Raw genomic sequence first — 22,369 nt, 5'->3', positions numbered from 1 at the left:
CCCACTATTAATCGAGAGCGGTGCCGACTAATAGCAGTAAAAAAGGGGCCCATAATTAGCTTAATGTTTGTTGTGTCTTGTGAATTTTGAAGATTTACGAGTTTTAAACATTATCTGGAGGTTTACAACTTTTTTTACAACAAATTAAAGTTTTTCTAAGGAACATGACAACAATCATACAGTCATACAATCATACAATCATACGTATAAAAAATTCAAATCTATACAGCGTTTTGAAGTAAAGAAATCTGTTAATGGTGCCGATTATTGGTAGTTTTACCCTATTTCTTTGCAAATATTGTTTGTTAATAGTACTATAACATGGGTTAAAGAACAATATTAAAATTAATAATTATTAGTGTGAATTTTAAACTGTCTTACATTTTAAGTTATCCTTTTTTTACTCACCACACTGAAGAGTTGAAGAAATTTTTCAGCACTTTTATTAATCGTAACAATTCACAAAATGCACGAATGTCTTCTCTGCTTCAAAGCAAAATTTCAATATGCATAATACTTGTCTCAAGTAGTACCGTTTTTCCCATCGTCCCAAAAAACGTCTCATTAGTCATTAGAAGAGAAAAACAAATTTTAGAAAACGCATAAATGATGTAAATAACTAAAAAAATTGCACACTTCTCAATTACATAAGAATGTCCCCCTGATAACTAATAAGATGTTTTTTGAGATGATGGGACAAACGATACTATTTGTGACGAGTCAGTCGAGGTTTTGCATTCAAACAGAAAAGACATTCGTGCAGTTTGTGAATTGTTAAAGTTAATAAAGTGGTGATAAATTTCTACAACTCTTTAGTCTGGTGAGTAAAACTAAGATAATTAAAATTACAAAAGGGTATTTAAATTCGCAACAACAAGTTTTCAGGTTTGTTTTTTCAGGAGGTTTTTAAAAATCAGGTAAACTAGAAATGTATTGTAACAATTCTTTATACTAAAGTCAATACAAAATTTTCAGTTTTATTAATTGCTTCAAACTGAAACACAGCACTTTTACTCCGTCAATTTCGTAACATTTACTGTTATTCCTGCCCTTGGAGCCATGGCTATTGTTTTGGAAAACTGGTCTAATTCAACCCGTTTTGGAGTCAATGGATGCGGGGAAAATTTAAATTGTGATATCAAAGCAGCTATAGCTAGTTTTGTTTGAAGCTTTCCATATCGAGCTCCTGAAATTAGAAATTTATAAATTTTAAGTTGAGTTTGACCATTTTGCGTACCAATACAAAATCTGGGACCTTCACCAAACGGAAGAAACGTAAAAGGAACATGAGATTGATCCTCGTTGAATCGTTCAGGATCGAATTTCAAAGGATCCGGGAAGTACTCTGGATCTCTCTGGAGTCCCAAAACTGGAATCAAAACCGGAGTCCCTTTTTCAATAACAACGTCAGTTCCTGGAATTTGGTACGGTTTTACACAGATCCGGTTAAAAGCGCCTAGAACTGGATACAAACGCAGTGTCTCTGTAAAAAAGTTTGTACATTTGTGACACTTAAAGTTATTTTGTTTACCATGAAAGACTTTATCAAGATAAGGCAAATTGAAGATATCCTCGTACTTGAACTGTCTGTAATCTCGTCCCAAATGATCAAAAATCTCATTTCGAAGTCTATCTTGAAGCTCTTGGTTGTGCGCCAGTTCGTGGATGGCGTAACTTATGGTTTGAGACGACGTTTCGAAACCAGCCACAAAAAAGAGGAAGCACTGGGCAAGGATCTCATCAAAATCCAAACCTTCTTTGTCTCGAACTTCTAACAATAACTGAAGAAAATCCTTCCGGATGCTTTTATTCTCATCTCTGTACTTAATATTTTGTCTAAGAATATCCCGAAGCACATACTCTGGAGTTCTATTGTACAAAACGGCTTTGATTATATGTCCTGGATTTTGTAAACCTTCAGTCATCACAGCTTTGAAGAAATTCCAAGCCGAGACACTAAACACAGTTTCTACAATCTTTGTCAGCGTCCCATTGGGATTGTTTAAGATAGTACCATCCAAACCAAAAGCCGTTGAAAATATCAGATCTGCTGTAAATATCGCCGAAGTATTCTTAATGTTAACACAACCATTTTCCTTAGCTTCTTCCTCAACGACACCGATAAAAACGTCAGTCGTTTTAACGAAAATCTCATACATGGTCTTCAGTTTTCCGCTGGTAAAAGTTGGTGTTATTTTAGTTCGTAGATTTTTCCACTTGGAACCCTCGATAGAAAACAGATGACCACTCAAAGGGAAGTTCTTTTCATCGACAAACACCCCTCGATCCACGAAGTGTTCAAAATCAATAGTTGTGATGGATTTGATGATTTCCGGGTCGATGGGCATGTAAACCGGACCATTGAAGAAGTACAGACCTGCATGTTTATGACCTTTTCCTTTGAATTCGTTGTAATAATTTTGTAATGTTATAAAAAGATTTTCTTGGCCGATGATTGGTTTTAGAATGTTTCCAGCTGGAAATCGTGGAGAGGTAGTTGGCACACTTTTTTTCTTCCAGTAGTTAAAACAGAAGTGGTAATAAAAGTACCATATAAGCACAGAAGCAATAAAAAGTTCAGTCAATATTAAACCTAACATTGTGGGCACTTTACAATACTAAAAGATAAATAAACTTGAAGGTAGTTTAAGTATCTGGGACTTGGGTTATCAGTCACATAATAATCGTCATTGGTTTATTTTATAAATACTTATTTTAAATATTGGTTGTTATTACTGATGACCGCTTCTTTTATTTATTTTATAAGTCAATTTAAAATTATCGTGATAAATAAATCGAAGTGTATTTCTTTGATAAATATTGTTTGTTATATTTGTGCTATGAGTCAAAAAAGAATAATGAGATGATTGTAATAAGATTGATGCGGTCTAAAGAGGATAAATATGTACGAAAACGCATAAATTATGTAATTAATTAAAAGAATTGCACACCTTCTAAATTACATAAGAATTTACTCGTGATGACTAATGAGACGTTTTTTGGGATGACGAGAAAAACGATACTATTTGAGACGAGTGAGGCCGTCAAGGTTTTGCATTCAAACAGAAAAGACGTTTGTGTAGTTTGTAAATTCAGTGTTGTAAGTAAAAGAAAGATAATTCTAAATATAAAAGGGTTTTAAATTCGCAACAACAGTTTAGCTTTCAGGTTTGTTATTTTAAAAAGTAAGTTTTTAAAAATCAGGTAAACTAGAAATGTCTTGTAACAGTTCCTTATTCTTAAGTCTACACAAAATTTTTAAATTTTATTTAATAGCTACAAGGTGAAATACACATAATTTTTACTCCCTCAATTTCGTCACGTTTACTGTTATCCCAGCCCTTGGAGTCATGGCTAAAGTTTTAGAAAACTGATCTAATTCAATCCATTTTGAAGTTGAAGAATGCGGGGAAATCTTAAACTGAGATACCAACGCAGCAATTGCTAACTTAGTTTGAAGCTTTCCATATCGAGCACCTGCAAGTAAAAATTTACGAATGTAAACTTAAGCTCGACCACTTTTCGTACCAATGCAAAATCTTGGACCTTCACCAAACGGAAGAAACGTAAAAGGAACGTGAGACTGATCCTCGTTGAATCTCTCAGGATCAAATTTCAAAGGATCCGGGAAGTATTCTGGATCTCTCTGGAGTCCCAAAACTGGAATCAAAACCGGAGTTCCTTTTTCAATAACAACGTCAGTTCCCGGAACTTGGTACGGTTTTACACAAATCCGATTAAAGAAGCCAAGAACTGGATACAAACGCAGTGTCTCTGTAAAAAAATTTGTATATTTGTGACACTTCAAGTTGTTTTATCTACCATTGAAAACTTTATCGAGATAAGGCAGTTTGAAAATGTCTTCATACTTGTACTGCCTGTAATCTCGTCCCAACTGTTCGAAAATCTCGCTTCGAAGTTTATCTTGCAGGTTTTGATTGTGGGCCAATTCGTGGATGCAATAACTTATAGTTTGCGACGACGTTTCAAAACCAGCCAGGAAGAACAGGAAGCACTGAGCGAGGATCTCATCAAAATTCAAACCTTCTTTGTCGCGAACTTCTAATAATAACTGAAGAAAATCTTTCCGGTTGTTTTTATTCCCATCTCTGTATTTAATATTTTCTTTCAGAATATCCCGGAAGACGAATTCCGGTGATCTATCGTACATAGCCGCTTTGAGTAAAAGTCCCGGATTCTGGAAACCTTCAGTTATCACAGTTTTGAAGAAATTCCAGGATGACACAGAAAACACAGTTTCTACGATTTTCGTCAGTGTTCCAGTGGGATTTTTTAAAATAGTACCATCCAAACCAAAAGCTGTTGAGAAGATCAAGTCCGAGGTGAATTTCGCAGAAGCTTCCTTAATATTTACACAACCATTTTTCTTCGCGTCTTCTCCAACAACGTCAATCAAAACTTCAGTCGTTTTTACAAAAATCTCATACATTGTTTTTAATTTCCCAGAAGTGAATGTTGGTGTTAATTTACTTCTCAGATTCTTCCACTTGGAACCTTCGATGGCAAAAAGATTACCACTCATTGGAAAATTCTTATCATCGACGTACACTCCTCGATCCACGAAGTGTTCAAAATCAATGGTTGTGATGGACTTGACGATTTCAGGGTCGATGGGCATGTAAACTGGACCATTGAAGAAGTACAGACCTGCGTGCCTATGGCCTTTCTTTTTGAATTCGTTGTAATAATTTTGTATCGTTAGGAAGAGGTTTTCTTGGCCGATGATTGGTTTTAGGATGTTGCCAGCTGGAAATCGTGGAGAGCTGGTTGGCACTTTTTTTTTCTTCCAGTAGTTAAAGCAGTGGAGGCAGTAGAAGTACCATATCAACAAACCAGCAGCGAAAATTATCGATATTAAACCCAACATTGTAAATGTTTTAGAACACTGAAAGTTAAATAAACTGGAAAGTGGCTTAATTCTCTTCAATTTATAATAACGCCCAAAGAACGATTGTCATTTAGTGAATAAACATTATTTTAGATTTCGGCTGCTAATGATGACAGTTGCTTTTATTTGCTGTATCATTCGATTATAAACATTATTTACTTGCGTAATTGTTTGATGTGATATCTATTTAACAGAATACAAACTTCAATTTCGGGAGTAGAAATTTGAATTTTGAGAATAAAAAAACAAAACAACAAATAAAAGATGCTTTAACGACATTTATTTAAAGAAAAACAAAAACTTTACATTTCTTCGTTTCTTCAGTGGCCCAGACCCGGATTCCACAGATTTTTTGCGGGCCCCCTAACATATTTTTTCTTTAATTTTGGGCCTTCTAATTAAGAATTTTGTTATAGACAATAATTTCTTTTTCTTGGTCGACAATCATAAAACAAGAAATTTTATTAAGAATCTCGTTATTTTCCGCAGGATTTGAAATACTTGAACAAATTTGGACTTTCGGCAGATATTTAATGGTTTCAAACTTTAGAACGTGGCACTAGAGGTAATATAAATCGGCCATAAGTTATTTGTTGTCGGATCTGAATTTTAATTCCAGATTTGGAATCTGTGGAAAATTCTGCATAAAATGATGTATAACAACGCAAGTTTACTCCAAAAAATAAGCGAGATATCGATATCAGAAATTTGGCAGTTTTAGTCATGAATTTTCGTGAAAAACTGCAACTTTCGACTTTTGGACCTCCTAATTTAGAATTTTGTTACTACAATTTCTTTTTCATGGTCGACAAAAATAAAACAAAAACTCGTTGAAATAATTTTATTAAGAATCTCTACTGTAGGTACATAAAGCCTTAGAGTAAATAAAGACAGACGAACTCCATGGTGGAACAATAACAATGACTAGAATATATCTTCGCAGTTCATTAGTACGAAATGTTAATTACAAAAGTGGTAAGTTGAGAGAATTAAAAAATACCGAGAAGGCACTAGGAATACTGCGCATGGCGGTGCGCTCCCAATCGAGAATCTTGCGAATATTTCGCAATGAACGCCCCCAGACTACGCTAGATTAAATCTTGTTAAAAAATTATGAATATCACAACATATTGCACTATCTACATAGCTTAAGAATATTTGGCACTTCTGTAAAATCACACACAAGTTAGTACACCTACGCTATTAATTGCACTTCTACATCACAAAATTTCCAATGCACAAAACTATTTTTCCAGTTGTATGCATTGAAAAACATTTCAAAAAGCTGCTATTTCTGCACAGTGCAGAAGTCCGCCCCTTTCAGACACCCCAACATTAAATTCTGAATGCTCCCGCAAGTACTCGCCATGTGCAAAACTTGTTTCAACTGATCCAAAGTCTTCAAGCAAACAACAACACAACAATCATTTTTAGTGTCGCCGTTTGCTGATTTGACTTTATTTTGACAACAACTCCCTTTGGTCTGACAACAAGGCGCTTTTATCTGTTCAACTGGGGGCGGCCTATCCGACCCGTCGCAATTCTGGCAGTTGTTGACGGCGTCACATTTACAGTCAACACACTTGCAGATATCCGCGTCCGCTGTTAGATTCTTCAGGAGATTGTTGTCGGTGTTGGTAGTTTGTTCAACGTTCTCCTCGTTCAAACTCTGGAGAATTAAATTAAAAGTGTCCAACTGAGCGTCAGTGTTGGACTGAGCTGGCGGTAAATTAAGATACGATTGTACAGCGGTGGGAACCGCGATGACTTGGTTGTCATCAACAGAGTTCTCGAAGACGTTAGCTTGCCCCGAGTTGTAATAATTCATCACGTCCACCCACATTGAAGGAACTTCTTCGTCGCACGCGAGCGACATCTGCAGCGCCTCGGGGGTGTAAATCTGCTTGTCCAAATTCACGGAGGTCTCCGGAGGAACGATCTTCTTCACACTGATTACGTTAATCTTCTTATTCTCGTTGAACACGTTATCCAGCATGTCCACATCGAATCCATTCACACTCGCATGAGTGTTTAGATCGTACAAATTAATCCCGACGTTCTCAATCTCGGTAATTATAGAACCATCCTCAAGTTCCATCTGAGTGTCGTTCAACGTTTCGGCTTTGCCATCTTCCACGTTTTCGGTGCCGATGTTGTACGGCAGTTGAGTGGGAATCGGTTCGGTGGTGTTCACCGTCGCGTAGTTCTTCAAGCCGTTGGCCATTTCGAATTGGGAGCTGAGGTCGGTTTCGACGACCGCCGCGAATTTCGCTTTGTTGTCGAGCGTCAAAGAGGATAAGTTCACGTCGTTGATGTTGGGAGTTTGGGCTACGTAGTTGTTGTTGACTAGATTGTACGTGTTTTTGAAGAGGTTGTCGAAGTTGACTTCTTGTAAATTCGGCGGGGGTTGGCTCAGTTTTGGTTCAGGTACTGGTTTCGTGGCGGCGGAGGAGAGGCCTGCAAAAATTATTTGTTGTAACAGATTTCACAAGGTCTCGGTTATTTGTTGTCGAATCTCAATTTCGATCCCAGATTTGGAATCTGCGGAGAATTCTGCGTAAAATGATGTATAATAACGCGAGTTTACTCCAAAAAATAATCGAGATATCGATATCAGAAGTTTGGGATAGTTTTAGTCATGAATTTTCGCGAAAAACTGAACTTTCGACTTTTGGAAAATCTAAAAACTATTTTTTATGTAAAAAAATCGCGAGAAAAACGATGGCGCAAACTGAGATTTAGTGGAAAATTTATGTACTGCTGGTTTATAAATAGAAAAAACTTTCCATTCTAAACATTAGCACAAGTCTCCAGAGCATAAAAATAAAAATAGAAGTCTTTGCAGTAGTAACCGCTTACATGTTCCAAAATTTCATTAGATATAAAATATACATAAATAAATCCGCTGCACGAGCACGGAGCGTAATTTCTTGGCATTAACACAACATTAATAATACAAACGCAGCAAACAAACAAACTCGCAGTAATAAACCCAAAATTTCGAAAAACTTCAATATTTTAAGCCCTAATAATAGCCCTCGTAGAGAAATTCGCTTATTTTGATGTTAAATGACGATTTTTCGTACATTCTGGCCGTTTTCTGGGTTGGATTCGCAGAGTAGATCTCGAAATCTAGAAAACCACCAGTTTTCATCAAGATTCAACGACTAAATCGCGAGAAAAAAGCCCTAATAATAAACGAACGTAAAAAAAACGCCACTTTCCAACTCACCACTTTTCTTAGCTTGCACGTCCCACGCCGATTCCAAAGCAGTGTTAAAGCTCTCGTAATTATAATTCCCTTCAAAATCGAACGAAATGGCGTTATCATCATCCCCATCTTCATGTTTAGCTGCCTCACCCTCACCGTCTGGTGCTTTCTGACCGTCAGTTTTAACCAGAGACCTCTGATGAGTTTTAATATGCGACTTAAGACTGTGAGGCGTGGAAAAGGCTCTCGTGCACGTGGACTCTTTGCACGTGTAAGGCCGCTCCCCGCTGTGTATTCTTTGATGCGTCTTCAGATGATGACTCGCCGTGAAGGCTTTTCCACACCCATCTTGTTTACATCTAGTGCCGGAAAATTGTATTAAATGTTTGAGGTTTTCTGTGACTTACTTGTAAGGTTTCTCACGTGTGTGAGTGCGAGTGTGTTTCTTTAAGTCGCTTAGTGTGGTAAAGAACTTCACGCAGCCTTCAGACTCACAGTTAAAGGTTTTCCCGTTGTGTAACCGTTCATGGGCTCTTAGTCGGTACAGCGTGTTAAAAGCCTTCCCGCAACCAGGGAACTTACATTCAAAGGGCTTCACTTTGGTGTGGACGCGGATGTGGATTTTCAAACTGTAGGATGTCAGGAAGGCTTTCCCACAGTTGGGTTCGGTGCATTTAAACCTATATTCACCTGGAATTTAAAAATTTTTAGGAAAAAAGGCGAAATTTGGGTTGAAAGTACCTTTGTGGGTCTTCATGTGAGTGCGTAGATTCCCCACGGTACTGTAAGTCCGCGAACAGCCTTCGTACTCGCAGTTGTAGCGATTCACTGTCGTTTCCTTGGTCGTGGGGTCTGTGCTGGTCACCGTCAAGACGGCATGAGACGGTTTTTCTGGCATCTTCGTGGAGTCACCAGGGTTGATATGCATGTAGATTTCATCCAACGAAACGGTCTGGTGGATGTATCTAAAACCAAGTTTATTAACCCTTTAACTGTTGTAAATGTATATTTTATATAGGTTTTGTCATTTTTCTCAGAAAATGCAAATGATAAAAATCTGAAATTTTGGGGACAAAAGTAAGCAGATAAGACGAATCGTATAAATAGATCCACATTTTCGTGACACATCCGGTTATGCCGGAAGTAGCAGTCAACTAGCTTATTTTAAATGGAACACCTATATTTTATTGTTGTTTTGAATTCTATATGCAAACTGAAGATCACTTTCTGTTTAATGTGCTATACCTAAATTCTTATTCGCGTATTTTTGTTCCCAAAATTTCAACTTCTCCTCCTTTGTAGTTTATGAGAAAAATGTCAAAACGTATACTACATATTAGATATTTACATAATAAGTGCGGAAAGTGAGCAATTTCGCACGAGTGTGAATGTAGATGTACGAGGCGTCAGCCGAGTGCAGATATTACACGAGTGCAAGAAAGACATTTTCCGACGTGTTATGTACACTATTTTTCCTACGACCTTCCATTATTAGGAAGAAGCCATAAGTCTCGACATTAGTTCATTCTAAATGGCATTTTCTATGACCTCATATAAAAGTGACGTATTCCACATAGTTAGATGATTGGTCATATGGGGTCATAGGAAAATACGTCTCGTGCATCTACATTTACACTCGTGCAAAATTGGTCACTTTCCGTACTTGTTATGTAAATATCTATTACAACAGTTAAAGAGTTAAATCAATCATTGTCACATTGCAGGAATTAAATGAACAAGTTAAATTGAATGTCAACATGACGTGCACACATAACCTCAATTTCTGTTTTTACAAATCGTGTTTATTTTCAGAGTGGATAAAAGTGAGTGTTAGTTAAAAATTAATTACCTCCAAACGTCGGCCCCATAATTCTAAATTTATTAGTAGGACTCATTCTGAAATTAATAATCGCAGACGTCAAACGTCATAAACGTCACTTTTGACATAACCTAAAAAATATGCAGCCAGCAGGTTTCTCAATTTGTGGTCTATTTTTAAAAATTATGGCTCGTTGAAAGACGCTGATCGGGATCAAGCAGCGATTAATTGTTACTTTTTGTAATATTTACGTTATCTAAGCTTCAAACCAAAACATATTTGAGTATCACAAATTTCTAAATTTGGTCATTGGAGAGTTTAGTAAGTTTTCACACCGAAAACTTACCCGCAACTTTCGCCATTTTCCTGCAACTGGACGAAATACCTCGAATTGAGGATCTTTTCTTTGTCGTCGTCGTATTTCGTGAAATTTTCGGACAAGTTATTAAAACTAAAATCGAAATTATCGTATTCGTTATTCATCGTGCAAGAATTTTCATTTTTCTTCGGGACTTTTTCGGAATTCCACACTTCCATGGTAAAAAAAATAAAACTACCACATTACACATCCCAATGTCGACTTACAAAAACAAAAACAAGCTAATTAAAGAGATATTTACAAAATTCAGTGACTTAAGTCGCCGTTTGCACCCTGCCACGCCAGGGGGTGCTGAACGCCTTAAGTCATTTTATCCTACCTCGAAAATTTTCCGTGAACGCCGCGGATGGACACATCGGAACCTCACTACTACGTGACAATATGATCCCTTTTATCTTAGCATTTCAAAGGATCAAAACACCGGAGTTTAAGTTGGCAGCATCTGGTGACTTTCCCGTCGTTGGGTTGGCACGTCCTTTCTGTCTTTCCTCAAATTTCCATACGTGAAATTGTCGAATTCGTGCAAATTCATGAATTTAGGTCCCTTTTAGCGCGAATCGCGTGAAAACTAAGTTCCCTAAAGCTCCAGTTTGAGTTGGCAGGAACTGGTGACTTTCACAAAAGGTTGGTACCGGCCTGGTGAATTTCCCGTCGTTGGGTTGGCACGTCCTTTCTGTCTTTCGTCAAATTTCTACACGTTGTGAAATTGTCGAATTCGCTCAAATTCGTGAATTTGGGCCCCTTTTAGCGCGAATCGCGTGTACGAAACGTGAAAAATGAGTTCCCTGAAGCTCCAGAAGCGGCTCGCAGCCTCCGTGATGCGATGCGGTCGCAAAAAAGTGTGGTTAGATCCGAACGAAATCAACGAGATCGCCAACACCAACTCTCGTCAAAACATCCGGAAATTGATCAAGGATGGTCTCATCATCAAGAAGCCCGTCGCTGTGCACTCCAGGGCTCGTGTCCGCAAGAACACGGAAGCTAGAAGGAAAGGCCGCCACTGTGGGTTTGGTAAGAGGAAAGGTACGGCCAATGCGCGTATGCCCCAGAAGGAGCTGTGGGTGCAAAGGATGCGTGTCTTGAGGAGGCTTCTTAAGAAGTACCGAGAGGCGAAGAAGATTGATCGCCATCTGTACCATTCTTTGTACATGAAGGCGAAAGGTAACGTGTTCAAGAACAAGAGGGTTCTTATGGAGTACATCCATAAGAAGAAGGCGGAGAAGGCGCGTGCAAAGATGTTGAATGACCAAGCTGATGCTAGGAGGTTAAAGGTGAAAGAAGCAAGGAAACGGCGTGAGGAGAGAATCGCCGCTAAGAAACAAGAAGTGTTGCAGAATTATCAAAGAGAAGATGAGGCTGCAGCTGCTGTTAAAAAATAATTTTTTAACTTGTATCTCTGTTTCTTACTGTAATAAAAAAACTAAAATTATTGGGTAGCTCCACTAATCAGTCTTCCCATAATAAAAAGATCTTCTAAATTTTTATATCCTCACTTTAATAAATTTTCATATAATAGCTTAGTTTCTATCTTTTGCAAGCAATTTTGTGTTGGCAGATAAAATTTTGTATGTTATTCGAGTCGTAACATACAGTCGACTCTCGATAATTCGAATTACCGAGCAACAAATAAAAAAGACTCAATTTTTACATTTTTATTGAAAATCTGCAAAATTCGGAGAGAAATAGCTTGTTTTGATACTAAATGTCAATTTTTCGTAAATTCTTGCCGTTTTTTGGGTTGGATTCCAGGAGTAGAGCACGAAATCTAAAAAACTACGAGTTTTCATCAAGATTTAACGGCTAAATCGCAATTTCCAGCTAGCAGCAGATAAAATTTTGTATGTAATTCGTATTGTGACATACAGTCGACTCTCAATAATTCGAATTCCAAGGGACTGCAGAAAATAAAAGAAAAGACCCAATTTTTACATTTTTATTGAAAATATTGTAATCTTACAACATTACTGGCTCTTTGCAGCCAGCCGCTTGTCTCTTTCTTCAGCAATGCTCAACTTGACTCCTTTACCTCTAGGCAAGGAAACGTAAGGTTTGCTACCCTTTCCAATGATGAATACATTATTTAACCTGCAACAAACAAACAATAAGAACCAAAAACTCAAAACTTCAAAAAAACTGTTTTCTGTTTGGGTAATACTGCTCTAGCCACATGGCTACTCAGTGACCAATTACAGAAATTTAATTTTGGCCTCACATTGACTGCCTTTTGTCACCAAACAACAAACGCAGCTTCGATAGGGCCTCCAATTGTTATAAACGCACCTAGTTGCAAAAGTGTGTCCATTTGCATCCTTGACGTGTACAATATCGAACGATCCAGGATGACGTTCTCGGCTCACGACAGTACCGACACGTCCCAAGTTACGACCTCCAGTAATCATGCAGAGATTTCCAGACTCAAATTTGATGAAATCCAAAATTTTCGAAGTTGCGATCTCCAATTGAATGGTGTCGTTGACCTTGATCATGGGGTCTGGGTACCGGATGGTGCGGCCGTCGCGGGTGACCAAGAAGGGGATTCCTTTGGGGCCAGTTTGCACTTTCTTCACTTTGCAGAGTTTGTACTAAAACACAAGGGAGACATTAAAATGAAGGGGGCGAAATCACGGGCGTTGTTTTAAGTACAATCAGATGAGTAAGAGTGGGATCATTGTCGCGACTCAATTGAGTGCCTGATTGTCTCATCAAAAGCGCCACAAATTGACTGTTTTTAAGTAGACTTACTTTGGCCTCCTCTCCGGTGATGCGATGGATGGTGAACCTTCCCTTAACATCGTAGATCAAACGGAAGAACTCCCCAGTTTTCTCAATAGTGATCACATCTAAAAACATTTAATTAGTAATAACAGACAAAAAAAATTGAAAACTTACCCATGAACCCGGCGGGGTAGTTAGGATCCGTCCTCACTTTCCCGTCAACTTTAATCAACCTCTGCATAACAATCTTGGTTACTTCTGAGTTGGTCAAAGCATACTTCAGCCTGTTTCTCAGGAAAATGACCAAAGGCAACGACTCTCGCAACTTGTGGGGGCCGGTGGATGGACGAGGGGCGAAAACACCCCCCAACTTGTCCAACATCCATGCTTTGGGGGCATTGAGACGTTTCAAATGCTTCTTGGGACCTCGCGCCTGGAAAAGTAAGGTTATAAAATCAACACGTCCGTAACACCACAACAAAACTAAATAATTTTAAAAGACTAATTTGACACAAAGCAATACCAATTTGAATCACAGTTCCTTCTTCTTTGAGCCCCAAAACTGGAGAATAACAACAAAATCGGCAATGTTGACATGACGAATTTTTGTGACAATCATTCCAAATTAGGCCAAAAATACGCACACGGGTGAATGAATATGGGGCTACGTTTTGGGTTTAAACCAAATTTGGTTGATTTTAGTCAGGAATTATTACGATGTTTGCGAATTAAAGAAAAAACTAGGCACCACTTACCATCTTGACACTTTGACGGGTAGGAAAAGAACCGCCGGTAATGTAGGGTCCTGGTTGCTGTCAAACCGACGCGAGCGCCTCTACGTAAAATGAGCGGGTAATTTAAAACGTACTTTTCAAATATTTATTATCATTTAAAAACCAATACATATCAACCTTGTTACAAATTATTAAAATATAAAATAATTCGTAGCATAAAAATACAGGAATTCGTAAGCCAGTTGGTTCAGAACTGTGTCAGGTCTCGCAAAATAGGCCTTCAGTTCACAGCATTTGCGAAAGTCGATAAAAACAACATTTTCAGGAAAAATACATCAGTTTACTAAAAACATAACAAATATTTCAACTTACAGTAACAAAATGTTAACCTAAACTACAGCATGACCCTGAAATAGTCATTGATATTTTTCATTGGTTTGTAAAAGTTACTCGCTAAGGAAGATTTTGACGATAGAAATATTTGGCTGTGGCACAAATTATATATTTCACCAATGAAAAGAATTTATATCCTAATATCACTTTTCACAATTTTTTTGAATTGCCACCTGTAGTGTCAATTTTTGAGAACAATGTTAAGCTAAAAAACACCTAAATCTAAACTAAATAGTCTTTATTCAGTAATTTCTAGCATAATGAATGTAACAAATGATGCAAATTACAGCACTTCAATCGGGGGCGATTGAAATGGTACAATAAAATTGTAAATTAAACTACAGAACTTGAAATGTTACTTCTCCTATTTAGAAGTAACATTTCATTTCCTGACAACTACCCAAGCGATTTTGTTATTGCGTGCTTAAAACGTAACAAAAGTTGTGTATACAGTAAACCAAAAAGATAAAATTCCCAGTCGCATCATCTAACAAGTGTTCAAATATCACAAACATTGTGAAAGTTGTTGGCAACATGGCATAAATCCCGTGACAAAGTTTGCCTAGTTGAAAATCACTCAAAGAACATTTAAATATGGAAATATTCTAGAGCTACCCATATTAAGCTCCTTTTACATTATACATCGTTAAGTACACATATTAAAAGCAAAGCAGATCCTGAAATCAATGAAAATACAGCTGCCCCAAATCGAAAATCCAAGAAATCAAGGAGAATTCATTAGCTTCACAGAAACACCATGTAGTTTTATGAAATTTATTTGTTGAGAACTCAAAGTTCTTACAAATAACATGCAGAGAAGTCCAACGTACCTTATTCCTATTCTTTAGTGATTGATGTATCCATGGGACTAGCTGGTTGGGGCGCTGGAATCGCTGGTTTGATAAACCTCTCACTAGTTCTTCGATGGGGGGGCGCTGGGGGACTGCTAGAACCTACATTGTGCAAACCGGAGGAGACGCAAGCGGGCGTCAGTAATTGACCACAGGCTGGGCAGCGCGGTGGGGCCCCTACTACCAACGAGTCGCGGGGGGACGGCGCTTGCATCGAAGACAAACCTGAGAAACGAAAATTCGTAAATTAAGAGTCTCCTAAAATAATTCAATTAGTTACCTGGACTGAGAGGACGACTCTGACTTGGCGACGGATTATACGGTACCGGCGACACGGTGTGCTGCCTGACCCCCAAAACTTGCTCGTTGTAATGTCTCTCCTCCTCCATCTCCAAAGAACTTTCACTCTCTGAAAGGTGTCGGCAGAGAGCTTCACGTCTCTCCACCTCCAACTGGAGCTTCCTCTGCAACCTCAGGTTCTCCTCTTTGATGTTGCGTTCCTCCTGGGCGTATCTCTGCATCTTTTGAGTATGTTCTTGTTGACTTATAGCGAGAGTTTGTCTTAATCGCGCCACTTCAGAACGAAGAGTTTGAATGTGGGCACTGAGGTTGGTGGCAGTGTCGCCGTTGTTGATGTCTCTTGGACTCGCCGGATCTGACACCGGTTGGTCGAGTTTTATTTGGAGCATGCGTTTCTCAGCCTCGAGTTTGTCCATTCGCTTCCATAACTTGTTGACGAGGGCTTCTTGTTCTTGCTCGAGAGTGTTCTCGAGTTCGACCTAGAAAAAAAGGCCCGAAATTAAATCTAGCCCAAAATGTTTTATTTACGTAATACATATTTGTTTACTTTATTATCTGCTTATCACTGATTTATTGATATAAAATGACACCTGAAGCGGAAATATTTATTTATTACGTCAATGTTATCTTCTTAACCCATTAACTGTTATAAAAGTATATGCACTCGGCATCTACATTCATCCTCTTGCGAAATTGGTCACTTTTTGCACTTGTTATGTAAATATCTAATATAGGATTTGACATTTTTCTCATAAACTACAAAAGATGAGAATTTGAGATTTTAGGAACAAAAATAAGCGAATAAGACAAATCGAATGACAATATTCACGTATTCGTGAAACTTCCGGTTATGCCGGAAGTAGTAGTCAAATTGCTTATTTAAAATGGAACACCCATATATTATTACATTTACAGATTCTACATTCAAATTAAGGGTGACTTTACAAACGTACAACAAAATTATGCGTTAACTTTATGTATTGGACACATGTTTCCTACTAAAAATACGGAAAAAAGGAGTGTTTTTACTCTTTTGTTTCCAATTTTTTTAAGCATGCTTTGGAATGGTAACAATTCAATTTTAGGTGGATCTTTTATAAACAATTTTGGTAGTCTAATAGAAATGAAAAATTCTCACAAAATTTTGTAGAAATATTTTTTTTGTAATGCAAATTTAATTATTTTTTTTGAAAAATCGAGATATTTCAGGAATGATACAATTTAAGTCATCTTCAATTTGCACATAGAATTTAGAAATGCAATAAAATATAGGGTGTTCCATTTAAAATAAGCAAGTTGACTGCCACTTCCATAACCGGCAGTGTCACGTGCATGCGAATCTATTTATTCGATTCGTCTTATCCGCTTACTTTTGTCCCCTAAATTTCAAATTCTTATCATTTGCATTTTCTGAGAAAAATAACAAAACGTAAATATACGTTTACAACAGTTAAAGAGTTAATAATTCAGCGTTGAAAAAATTTTTGGATTAAAAAATTCTTCCAAGTGAAGTAGTTCAACTGGATATGAATCATCTGAGCAAACATGGTAAATCACAAACTCCATAAATTTCGAAATTTAAAAATAGCTTTAATGATAATAATAAAGTAAACTAAATGATCATTCTGGCTAAGAATTCTCAATAAATTGCGACCTGTGCTAATAGTCCCCTTGAAATTAGTTCTATTTTTAGGCATTTTCGATCTTAAAACTGCAATGTCACGCTAGTAAAGTGTGCCAACACCTGACAAATGTTATGTGACACTTGAAAAGACAATCCTCTTTAAAACTTGATGATTTTCTCACCTTCTCTCGCCTGAGTTGCTCTAAATTGCTCTGTTTGGCAAGAGTCTCTGCCTCAAGTTTCTCAATCTTCCTCATTAGACGGTTAACAAGGCACTCTTGTTCCTGTTCTAGAGTCTGTTCAAGTCGACACTTTTCCTGCCTCAACTGAGTCAGTTTCCTAGAGAGATCATTAGTGAGGCATTCTTCTTCTCTTTCATAGTGATGAGCCAAAGATTCCTTCTCTTTCTTCAAAGCTTGAATCTTCTTCAATAGAGTATTGGAAATGAACTCCTCTTCTTGTTCCGCTTTAGCTTGCTAAAACTCTCAAATCAAATCTGTTACTTTCACAACAAAAATTAACTTACAATAATCACAGAAGCTTGTCTAAGACCGCGATTCTCCTCTTGCAGAGCCTTCACGCGCAGTTTGTACGTCTCAAGCTCCACTTTGAGCACTCGATTTTGTTGTTGCAAACTTTCAATTCGTTTCTGGAGTTGTTCTCTTGTTATGGGACTTGGGGGCATCATGATGGGGCCCCCGTCGATGCTGCTAGAGTCAGACTCACTTGCCGAATCAGCCATATCTTCGAACACAATTCAACACAACGGAATTAATATACGATGGAGCAAATCCGGCATAGATTTTTTTCTTTAAGAGGTTCAACGAAATTGCAAGTTTTTTACGTAGGTTAAAGGTTAACATAAAGGAGGGATTTTTGAGGGGTAACGTTTCAGTTCACACCTTTGTTGCTGCACTGTAACTAAAAAATTAAACAATTAGCAATAAACATGAGGACAGATGACAATTTTCGGTTTCGTTTCTTGACAGCCGCCATGCACAGCGCTGCCAACCTACGGGAGGTCACCAAAATACCGGTAAACTTAATTAGGGAAATACAACAATTAAACAAATGGTAAAATTTAGTACCATTGTATACTAAAGATGTTAATTTCTTTGGGATTTTAAACTTTCCGGTTTATTTAAATGTGTTATTTTAATCTTAAAACAGTAATTTAGGGATTTTTGGTTGATATAGTTGGTTTAGTTTTATTTCATCTGGTGACTTGTATGGAATACAGGGTTGTATTTCGAACAGAGCCGGATTTACCAATTTGTGACAAAAACATTTTTTTTATATTTATGAACAAAGATTAACAAAATATTTTAGTTAGTCGCGTCAATTGTAAACAAATCGTAATAAGCTTCTATTTCTCAAAAATTTTGTAATTTTATTTTTATTCTGTATCAGGATAAGTAATGGTGCGTGTTTTTATCACATTCTTGTAGTAATCGGCCGACATTTTCGGAGTTCTGGGTCGTTCGGGATCAGTAAAATTGACAAAATACAGGCCAAACTTGATTCTGAAAATTCATATGCAAACAACGCTTTTTACGAGAATAGAAAATTACGTGTAACCTGATCTCCACTCCATATTGTCCATTACACTCCAAGCTGTGTAGCCTTGTACATTACAGTCATCTTCCAGGACAGCTAATAGCACTGCTTTCAGATACTCCTTAAAAAAAGATTAATATTTTCACTTAAACAAGAAGAAACTAACATTTAAATAAAGAACTCTTTCTGTATCACTATATTCCGCCGAATCTCCATTACCGTTCTCTGTGACAATAACTAGAGGATTATCATATTCGTTCTTGATAAAATTTAACAGTTTGCGGAAGCCCCAGGGTACGATGTAAGGACCTGGTGTCCAGTCGGGATCAACTGACCGTTCTATTCCTTTGTCTTTATCTTGGGAAGTAACATTACTGGCGATTTCCTTATCAGCTATGGCGTAAGTAATGTAATGATTAAGTCCCAAGAAATCAGAACTGCCTTTAATGAGTTCGATTTCTTCAGAAGTGAACGAGGGCAACCTGGATCTGCTGAAATTCTCTTTTTGACTCATTTCAGCGATACGAGTTTTCATAACTTCAGGATAATCACCATTTTTGGAAAAAAGAGGATGCGCCCACCATCCCAACTACAAAAAAATTAAATTTCAATAAAAGCGTATTAGAAATTACCGTAAACTGTAATTCCCTCTCTGCGGCTGCCACGTCGCTACTTTCGTTAGTTTTGGGCTCACACCAGTTTGAATCGATGCTTATCCCAACACTACCGCCAAATTTCTCTTTGTACTCCTCTTCATACAGGCGGTACGTTTTAGCATGGGTCAATAAAATCGTTTTCCCGCACAAATACAACCCAATTCCTGGTGTCGCCACACCAGCAGGAGCAGCAGTGTCAGTTTCGAACGTCCTCACGCAAATAGCATTAGGTTCGTTAATCGTAATCCAGTATTTAACACGATCACCGAAATGGTCAAACGCTACGCGTGCATAATCTGTAAAATAATCAGAAATGTCGTGATTAGTCCAACCATCCAAATTCTGCAGATTCTGAGGAAGGTCCCAATGGTACAGAGTCACCATGGGCTCAATCCCGTTCTCCAGAAGAGCGTCGATTAGATTATTGTAGTATTTGATTCCATCTGGGTTGATGTAGTTTGAGAAACCACTTGGAAGAATTCGCGTCCATGATAGAGAAAATCTGTAATGATCCACGTTTAGGTACTTTAAGATTTCGATGTCTTTCTCCCAGAAATCGTAAGAATCGCAGGAAATATCTCCGTTGCTTTGGTCGGCGATGAGTTCAGGATGAGAGTGGCCGAGACGGTCCCAGATGCTTTCGCCTTTTCCTGAAAAGTGTGATTATCCACTTCACTTAAAGAAAATAGTTTTTACAGACCACTGGCATTCCATCCTCCTTCGATTTGGAACGCGGCTGTCGCTACTCCAAGTTTGAAATCATTGGGAATTTTTATTTCTGCCGTGTTAACAATCCAAAAGTAGCAACACAACCAGATGGTGATCTTGAGAGGCATTATTTGTGTTAAAACTGTCAAAGAAACTTTGGGAATGATATGAGAAACATCTCTTTTAAATTTGTATGTTGATGAAAATCTTTCAATGACGCAGCTTTTTAAGATTGTTAATTATCTTCCAATTGTAGAAAACAACGCGCTTTGATTAGATTCAAGTCGATAAGTAGAGGTGAAACTGTTTTATAATTGATAAGAAATCAACTGATTTTGCTTCTACGTAAATATATTAGTAAATAATTGAATTTGTAAAAATGGTGGATGCGCCGGGTTTCCATAAAATATTCATTTCTTTTGTTATCGATAACTAACACTATTTTACTACACTTGGAAGTTTTCAAAGAAGAAGAGGGGGAAAGGTTAAGTCAACAAACCGTCAATACTGCAACTAATTCAGTGACTTAAAGAATAATTGTCAATAAAACATGTTGAATCATTTTTTGCATTTCTTTTATTTAACTTTTTATTGTGTCAGGATAAGTAAGTGTTCGTGTTTTTATCATATTCTTGTAGTAATCCGCCGACAATTTCGGAGTTCTGGGTCGTTCAGGGTCGGTAAAATTGACCAAAAACAGCCCAAACTTGGCTCTAAAAATTAAAGTGCAAATATGTTATTTCCGGAATTAAAAAAATTACGTGTATCCTCCTCTCCACTCTATATTGTCCATTATGCTCCAAACCGTATAGCCTTGCACATTACACCCATCTTCCAGGACAGCTAACAGCACAGCTTTCAAATACTCCTGAAAAAAAACTCAGTATCTTCATTTTATCAAGACAAACTAACATTTATATAAAGAACTCTTTCGTTATCAGCATATTCTGTCGGATCTCTGGACCCGTTCTCTGTGACAATAACCAGAGGATTATCGTACTCGTTCTTAATAAAATTTAACAGTTTGCGGAAGCCCCATGGAACGATTGTAGGAGTTGGTTCCCAGTCAGGGTTAGTTGAGCGTTCTGTTCCTTTATCTTTAGCTTGAGAGGTAACATTACTAGCTTCTCCAACATCAGAAATTGCATATGTGTGATAATGATTAATTCCCATAAAGTCAGAGCTCCCTTGAATGAGCTTTATTTCTTCAGGAGTAAACGAAGGCAACCTGGACTTGCTAAAATTCTCTTCTTCACTCACAGCAGCGATACGAGTTTTCATAGCGTCAGGATAATCACCCTCTGGGGAAAAAATAGGATGCGCCCACCACCCCAGCTACAAAAACTCTTCCATATTAAGAAAACCACACCAAAAATTACCATGAATTGCATTTCTCTTTCTGCAGCTAACACGTCGATAGTTTCGTTAGTTTTAGGCTCGTACCAGTTCGAATCTATGCTTATCCCAACATTACCGCTAAATTTCTCCTTGTACTCCTCTTCATACAGTCGGTACGCTTTGGCATGAGCCAATAAAATCGTTTTTCCACACAAATATAATCCAATTCCTGGATTCGCCAAACCAGCGGGAGCAGCATTGTCGCTTTCGAAAGTCCCCACGCAAATACTATTCGGTTCGTTTATTGTAATCCAGTGTTTGACACGATCTCCGAAATGGTCAAACGCTACTCGAGCATAATCCGTGAAATAATCAGAAATGTCGTGATTAGTCCAACCACCCAAATTCTGCAGATTCTGAGGAAGGTCCCAATGGTACAGAGTTATCATGGGTTCAATCCCGTTCTCCAGAAGAGCGTCGATTAGATTATTGTAGTATTTGATTCCATCTGGGTTGATGTAGTTTGAGAAACCATTTGGAAGAATTCGCGTCCATGATAGAGAAAATCTGTAATGATCGACGTTTAGGTACTTTAAGATTTCGATGTCTTTCTCCCAGAAATCGTAAGAATCGCAGGAAATATCTCCGTTGCTTTGGTCGGCGATGAGTTCAGGATGAGAGTGGCCGAGACGGTCCCAGATGCTTTCGCCTTTTCCTGAAAAGTGTGATTATCCACTTCACTTAAAAAAATGGTTTTCACAGACCACTGGCATTCCATCCTCCTTCGATTTGGAACGCGGCTGTCGCTACTCCAAGTTTGAAATCACTGGGAATTTTTATTTCTGCTGTTTTAACAATCCACAGATAGCAACACAACAAGATGGTGATCTTGAGAGGCATTATTTGTCTTAAAACAGTCAGAGATACTTTGGAAATGATATAAGAAACATCTCTTTTAAATTTATGTTTGTTGATGAAAATCTTTTAATGACGCAGCTTTTTAAGATTATTAATTATCTTCCAATTATAGAAAACAACGCGCTTTGATTAGATTCAAGTCGATAAGCAGAGGTAAAACTGTTTTATATTTGATAAGCAATCTGATTTTGCTTCTACGTAAATATACGAGTAATTTAAAAAATATATTTGTGTAAAATGGTGGATGCACCGGGTTT

The 22,369-nt window shown here is 37.7% G+C and overlaps 8 protein-coding genes across 13 annotated transcripts; 1 reads left to right on the top strand and 7 right to left on the bottom strand.

Annotated features, from left to right (window-relative positions):
• Positions 1 to 929: 929 nt before the first annotated feature.
• LOC148174459 (putative cytochrome P450 6a20) lies at positions 930 to 2,614 on the bottom strand. Its single transcript, XM_088036310.1, has 3 exons — positions 1,532 to 2,614; positions 1,238 to 1,483; positions 930 to 1,186 (listed from the first exon to the last, which is right to left on the bottom strand). Exons 1-3 carry the CDS (start codon positions 2,598 to 2,600, stop codon positions 1,011 to 1,013), a joined length of 1,491 nt encoding a protein of 496 aa, XP_087892436.1. The 5' UTR covers positions 2,601 to 2,614; the 3' UTR covers positions 930 to 1,010.
• A 638-nt stretch (positions 2,615 to 3,252) lies between these two features.
• Positions 3,253 to 5,018, bottom strand: LOC148174458 (cytochrome P450 6a2-like). Its single transcript, XM_088036317.1, has 3 exons — positions 3,823 to 5,018; positions 3,529 to 3,774; positions 3,253 to 3,477 (listed from the first exon to the last, which is right to left on the bottom strand). The coding sequence occupies exons 1-3, from the start codon at positions 4,886 to 4,888 to the stop codon at positions 3,302 to 3,304; spliced, it is 1,488 nt and encodes a 495-aa protein (XP_087892443.1). The 5' UTR covers positions 4,889 to 5,018; the 3' UTR covers positions 3,253 to 3,301.
• A 718-nt stretch (positions 5,019 to 5,736) lies between these two features.
• Positions 5,737 to 10,848, bottom strand: MTF-1 (Metal response element-binding Transcription Factor-1). Of its 5 annotated transcripts, none has more exons than XM_088035583.1 (6): positions 10,638 to 10,848; positions 10,286 to 10,539; positions 8,862 to 9,085; positions 8,528 to 8,810; positions 8,142 to 8,479; positions 5,737 to 7,366 (listed from the first exon to the last, which is right to left on the bottom strand). In XM_088035583.1, the coding sequence occupies exons 2-6, from the start codon at positions 10,474 to 10,476 to the stop codon at positions 6,198 to 6,200; spliced, it is 2,205 nt and encodes a 734-aa protein (XP_087891709.1). In that variant the 5' UTR covers positions 10,477 to 10,539; positions 10,638 to 10,848; the 3' UTR covers positions 5,737 to 6,197. The 5 variants fall into 5 exon arrangements, with proteins under 5 accessions (XP_087891709.1, XP_087891708.1, XP_087891707.1 ...); XM_088035582.1 differs by having other exon boundaries at positions 10,286 to 10,519; XM_088035581.1 differs by having other exon boundaries at positions 10,286 to 10,469.
• A 69-nt stretch (positions 10,849 to 10,917) lies between these two features.
• On the top strand, positions 10,918 to 11,747 carry LOC148174456 (large ribosomal subunit protein eL19). Its single transcript, XM_088035586.1, has one exon. The coding sequence runs from the start codon at positions 11,095 to 11,097 to the stop codon at positions 11,695 to 11,697; it is 603 nt and encodes a 200-aa protein (XP_087891712.1). The 5' UTR covers positions 10,918 to 11,094; the 3' UTR covers positions 11,698 to 11,747.
• Positions 11,748 to 12,237: 490 nt separating this feature from the next.
• Positions 12,238 to 13,872, bottom strand: RpS4 (ribosomal protein S4). The gene is made up of 5 exons (XM_088035828.1): positions 13,789 to 13,872; positions 13,208 to 13,466; positions 13,061 to 13,158; positions 12,599 to 12,900; positions 12,238 to 12,403 (listed from the first exon to the last, which is right to left on the bottom strand). Exons 1-5 carry the CDS (start codon positions 13,789 to 13,791, stop codon positions 12,280 to 12,282), a joined length of 786 nt encoding a protein of 261 aa, XP_087891954.1. The 5' UTR covers positions 13,792 to 13,872; the 3' UTR covers positions 12,238 to 12,279.
• A 17-nt stretch (positions 13,873 to 13,889) lies between these two features.
• LOC148174454 (coiled-coil domain-containing protein 6-like) lies at positions 13,890 to 17,977 on the bottom strand. Of its 2 annotated transcripts, XM_088035826.1 has the most exons (5): positions 17,838 to 17,977; positions 17,462 to 17,679; positions 17,118 to 17,411; positions 15,292 to 15,790; positions 13,890 to 15,236 (listed from the first exon to the last, which is right to left on the bottom strand). In XM_088035826.1, exons 2-5 carry the CDS (start codon positions 17,675 to 17,677, stop codon positions 14,998 to 15,000), a joined length of 1,248 nt encoding a protein of 415 aa, XP_087891952.1. In that variant the 5' UTR covers positions 17,678 to 17,679; positions 17,838 to 17,977; the 3' UTR covers positions 13,890 to 14,997. The 2 variants fall into 2 exon arrangements, with proteins under 2 accessions (XP_087891952.1, XP_087891953.1); XM_088035827.1 differs by lacking the exon at positions 17,838 to 17,977 and having other exon boundaries at positions 17,462 to 17,831.
• A 338-nt stretch (positions 17,978 to 18,315) lies between these two features.
• Positions 18,316 to 20,005, bottom strand: LOC148174453 (myrosinase 1-like). Its single transcript, XM_088036642.1, has 5 exons — positions 19,849 to 20,005; positions 19,125 to 19,798; positions 18,659 to 19,081; positions 18,507 to 18,613; positions 18,316 to 18,458 (listed from the first exon to the last, which is right to left on the bottom strand). The coding sequence occupies exons 1-5, from the start codon at positions 19,982 to 19,984 to the stop codon at positions 18,332 to 18,334; spliced, it is 1,467 nt and encodes a 488-aa protein (XP_087892768.1). The 5' UTR covers positions 19,985 to 20,005; the 3' UTR covers positions 18,316 to 18,331.
• A 409-nt stretch (positions 20,006 to 20,414) lies between these two features.
• Positions 20,415 to 22,174, bottom strand: LOC148174452 (myrosinase 1-like). Its single transcript, XM_088036995.1, has 5 exons — positions 21,959 to 22,174; positions 21,236 to 21,909; positions 20,769 to 21,191; positions 20,618 to 20,724; positions 20,415 to 20,569 (listed from the first exon to the last, which is right to left on the bottom strand). The coding sequence occupies exons 1-5, from the start codon at positions 22,092 to 22,094 to the stop codon at positions 20,437 to 20,439; spliced, it is 1,473 nt and encodes a 490-aa protein (XP_087893121.1). The 5' UTR covers positions 22,095 to 22,174; the 3' UTR covers positions 20,415 to 20,436.
• Between the last annotated feature and the right edge of the window lie 195 nt (positions 22,175 to 22,369).

This window comes from Gnatocerus cornutus, chromosome 5, assembly GCF_029298725.1.
Source record: "Gnatocerus cornutus isolate USDA-ARS CGAHR chromosome 5, icGnaCorn1.1, whole genome shotgun sequence".
NCBI classification, from domain to species: Eukaryota; Metazoa; Arthropoda; class Insecta; order Coleoptera; family Tenebrionidae; genus Gnatocerus; species Gnatocerus cornutus.
Note: the sequence above shows the minus strand (reverse complement) of the source record. Positions and strands in the feature narration are given on the sequence as shown.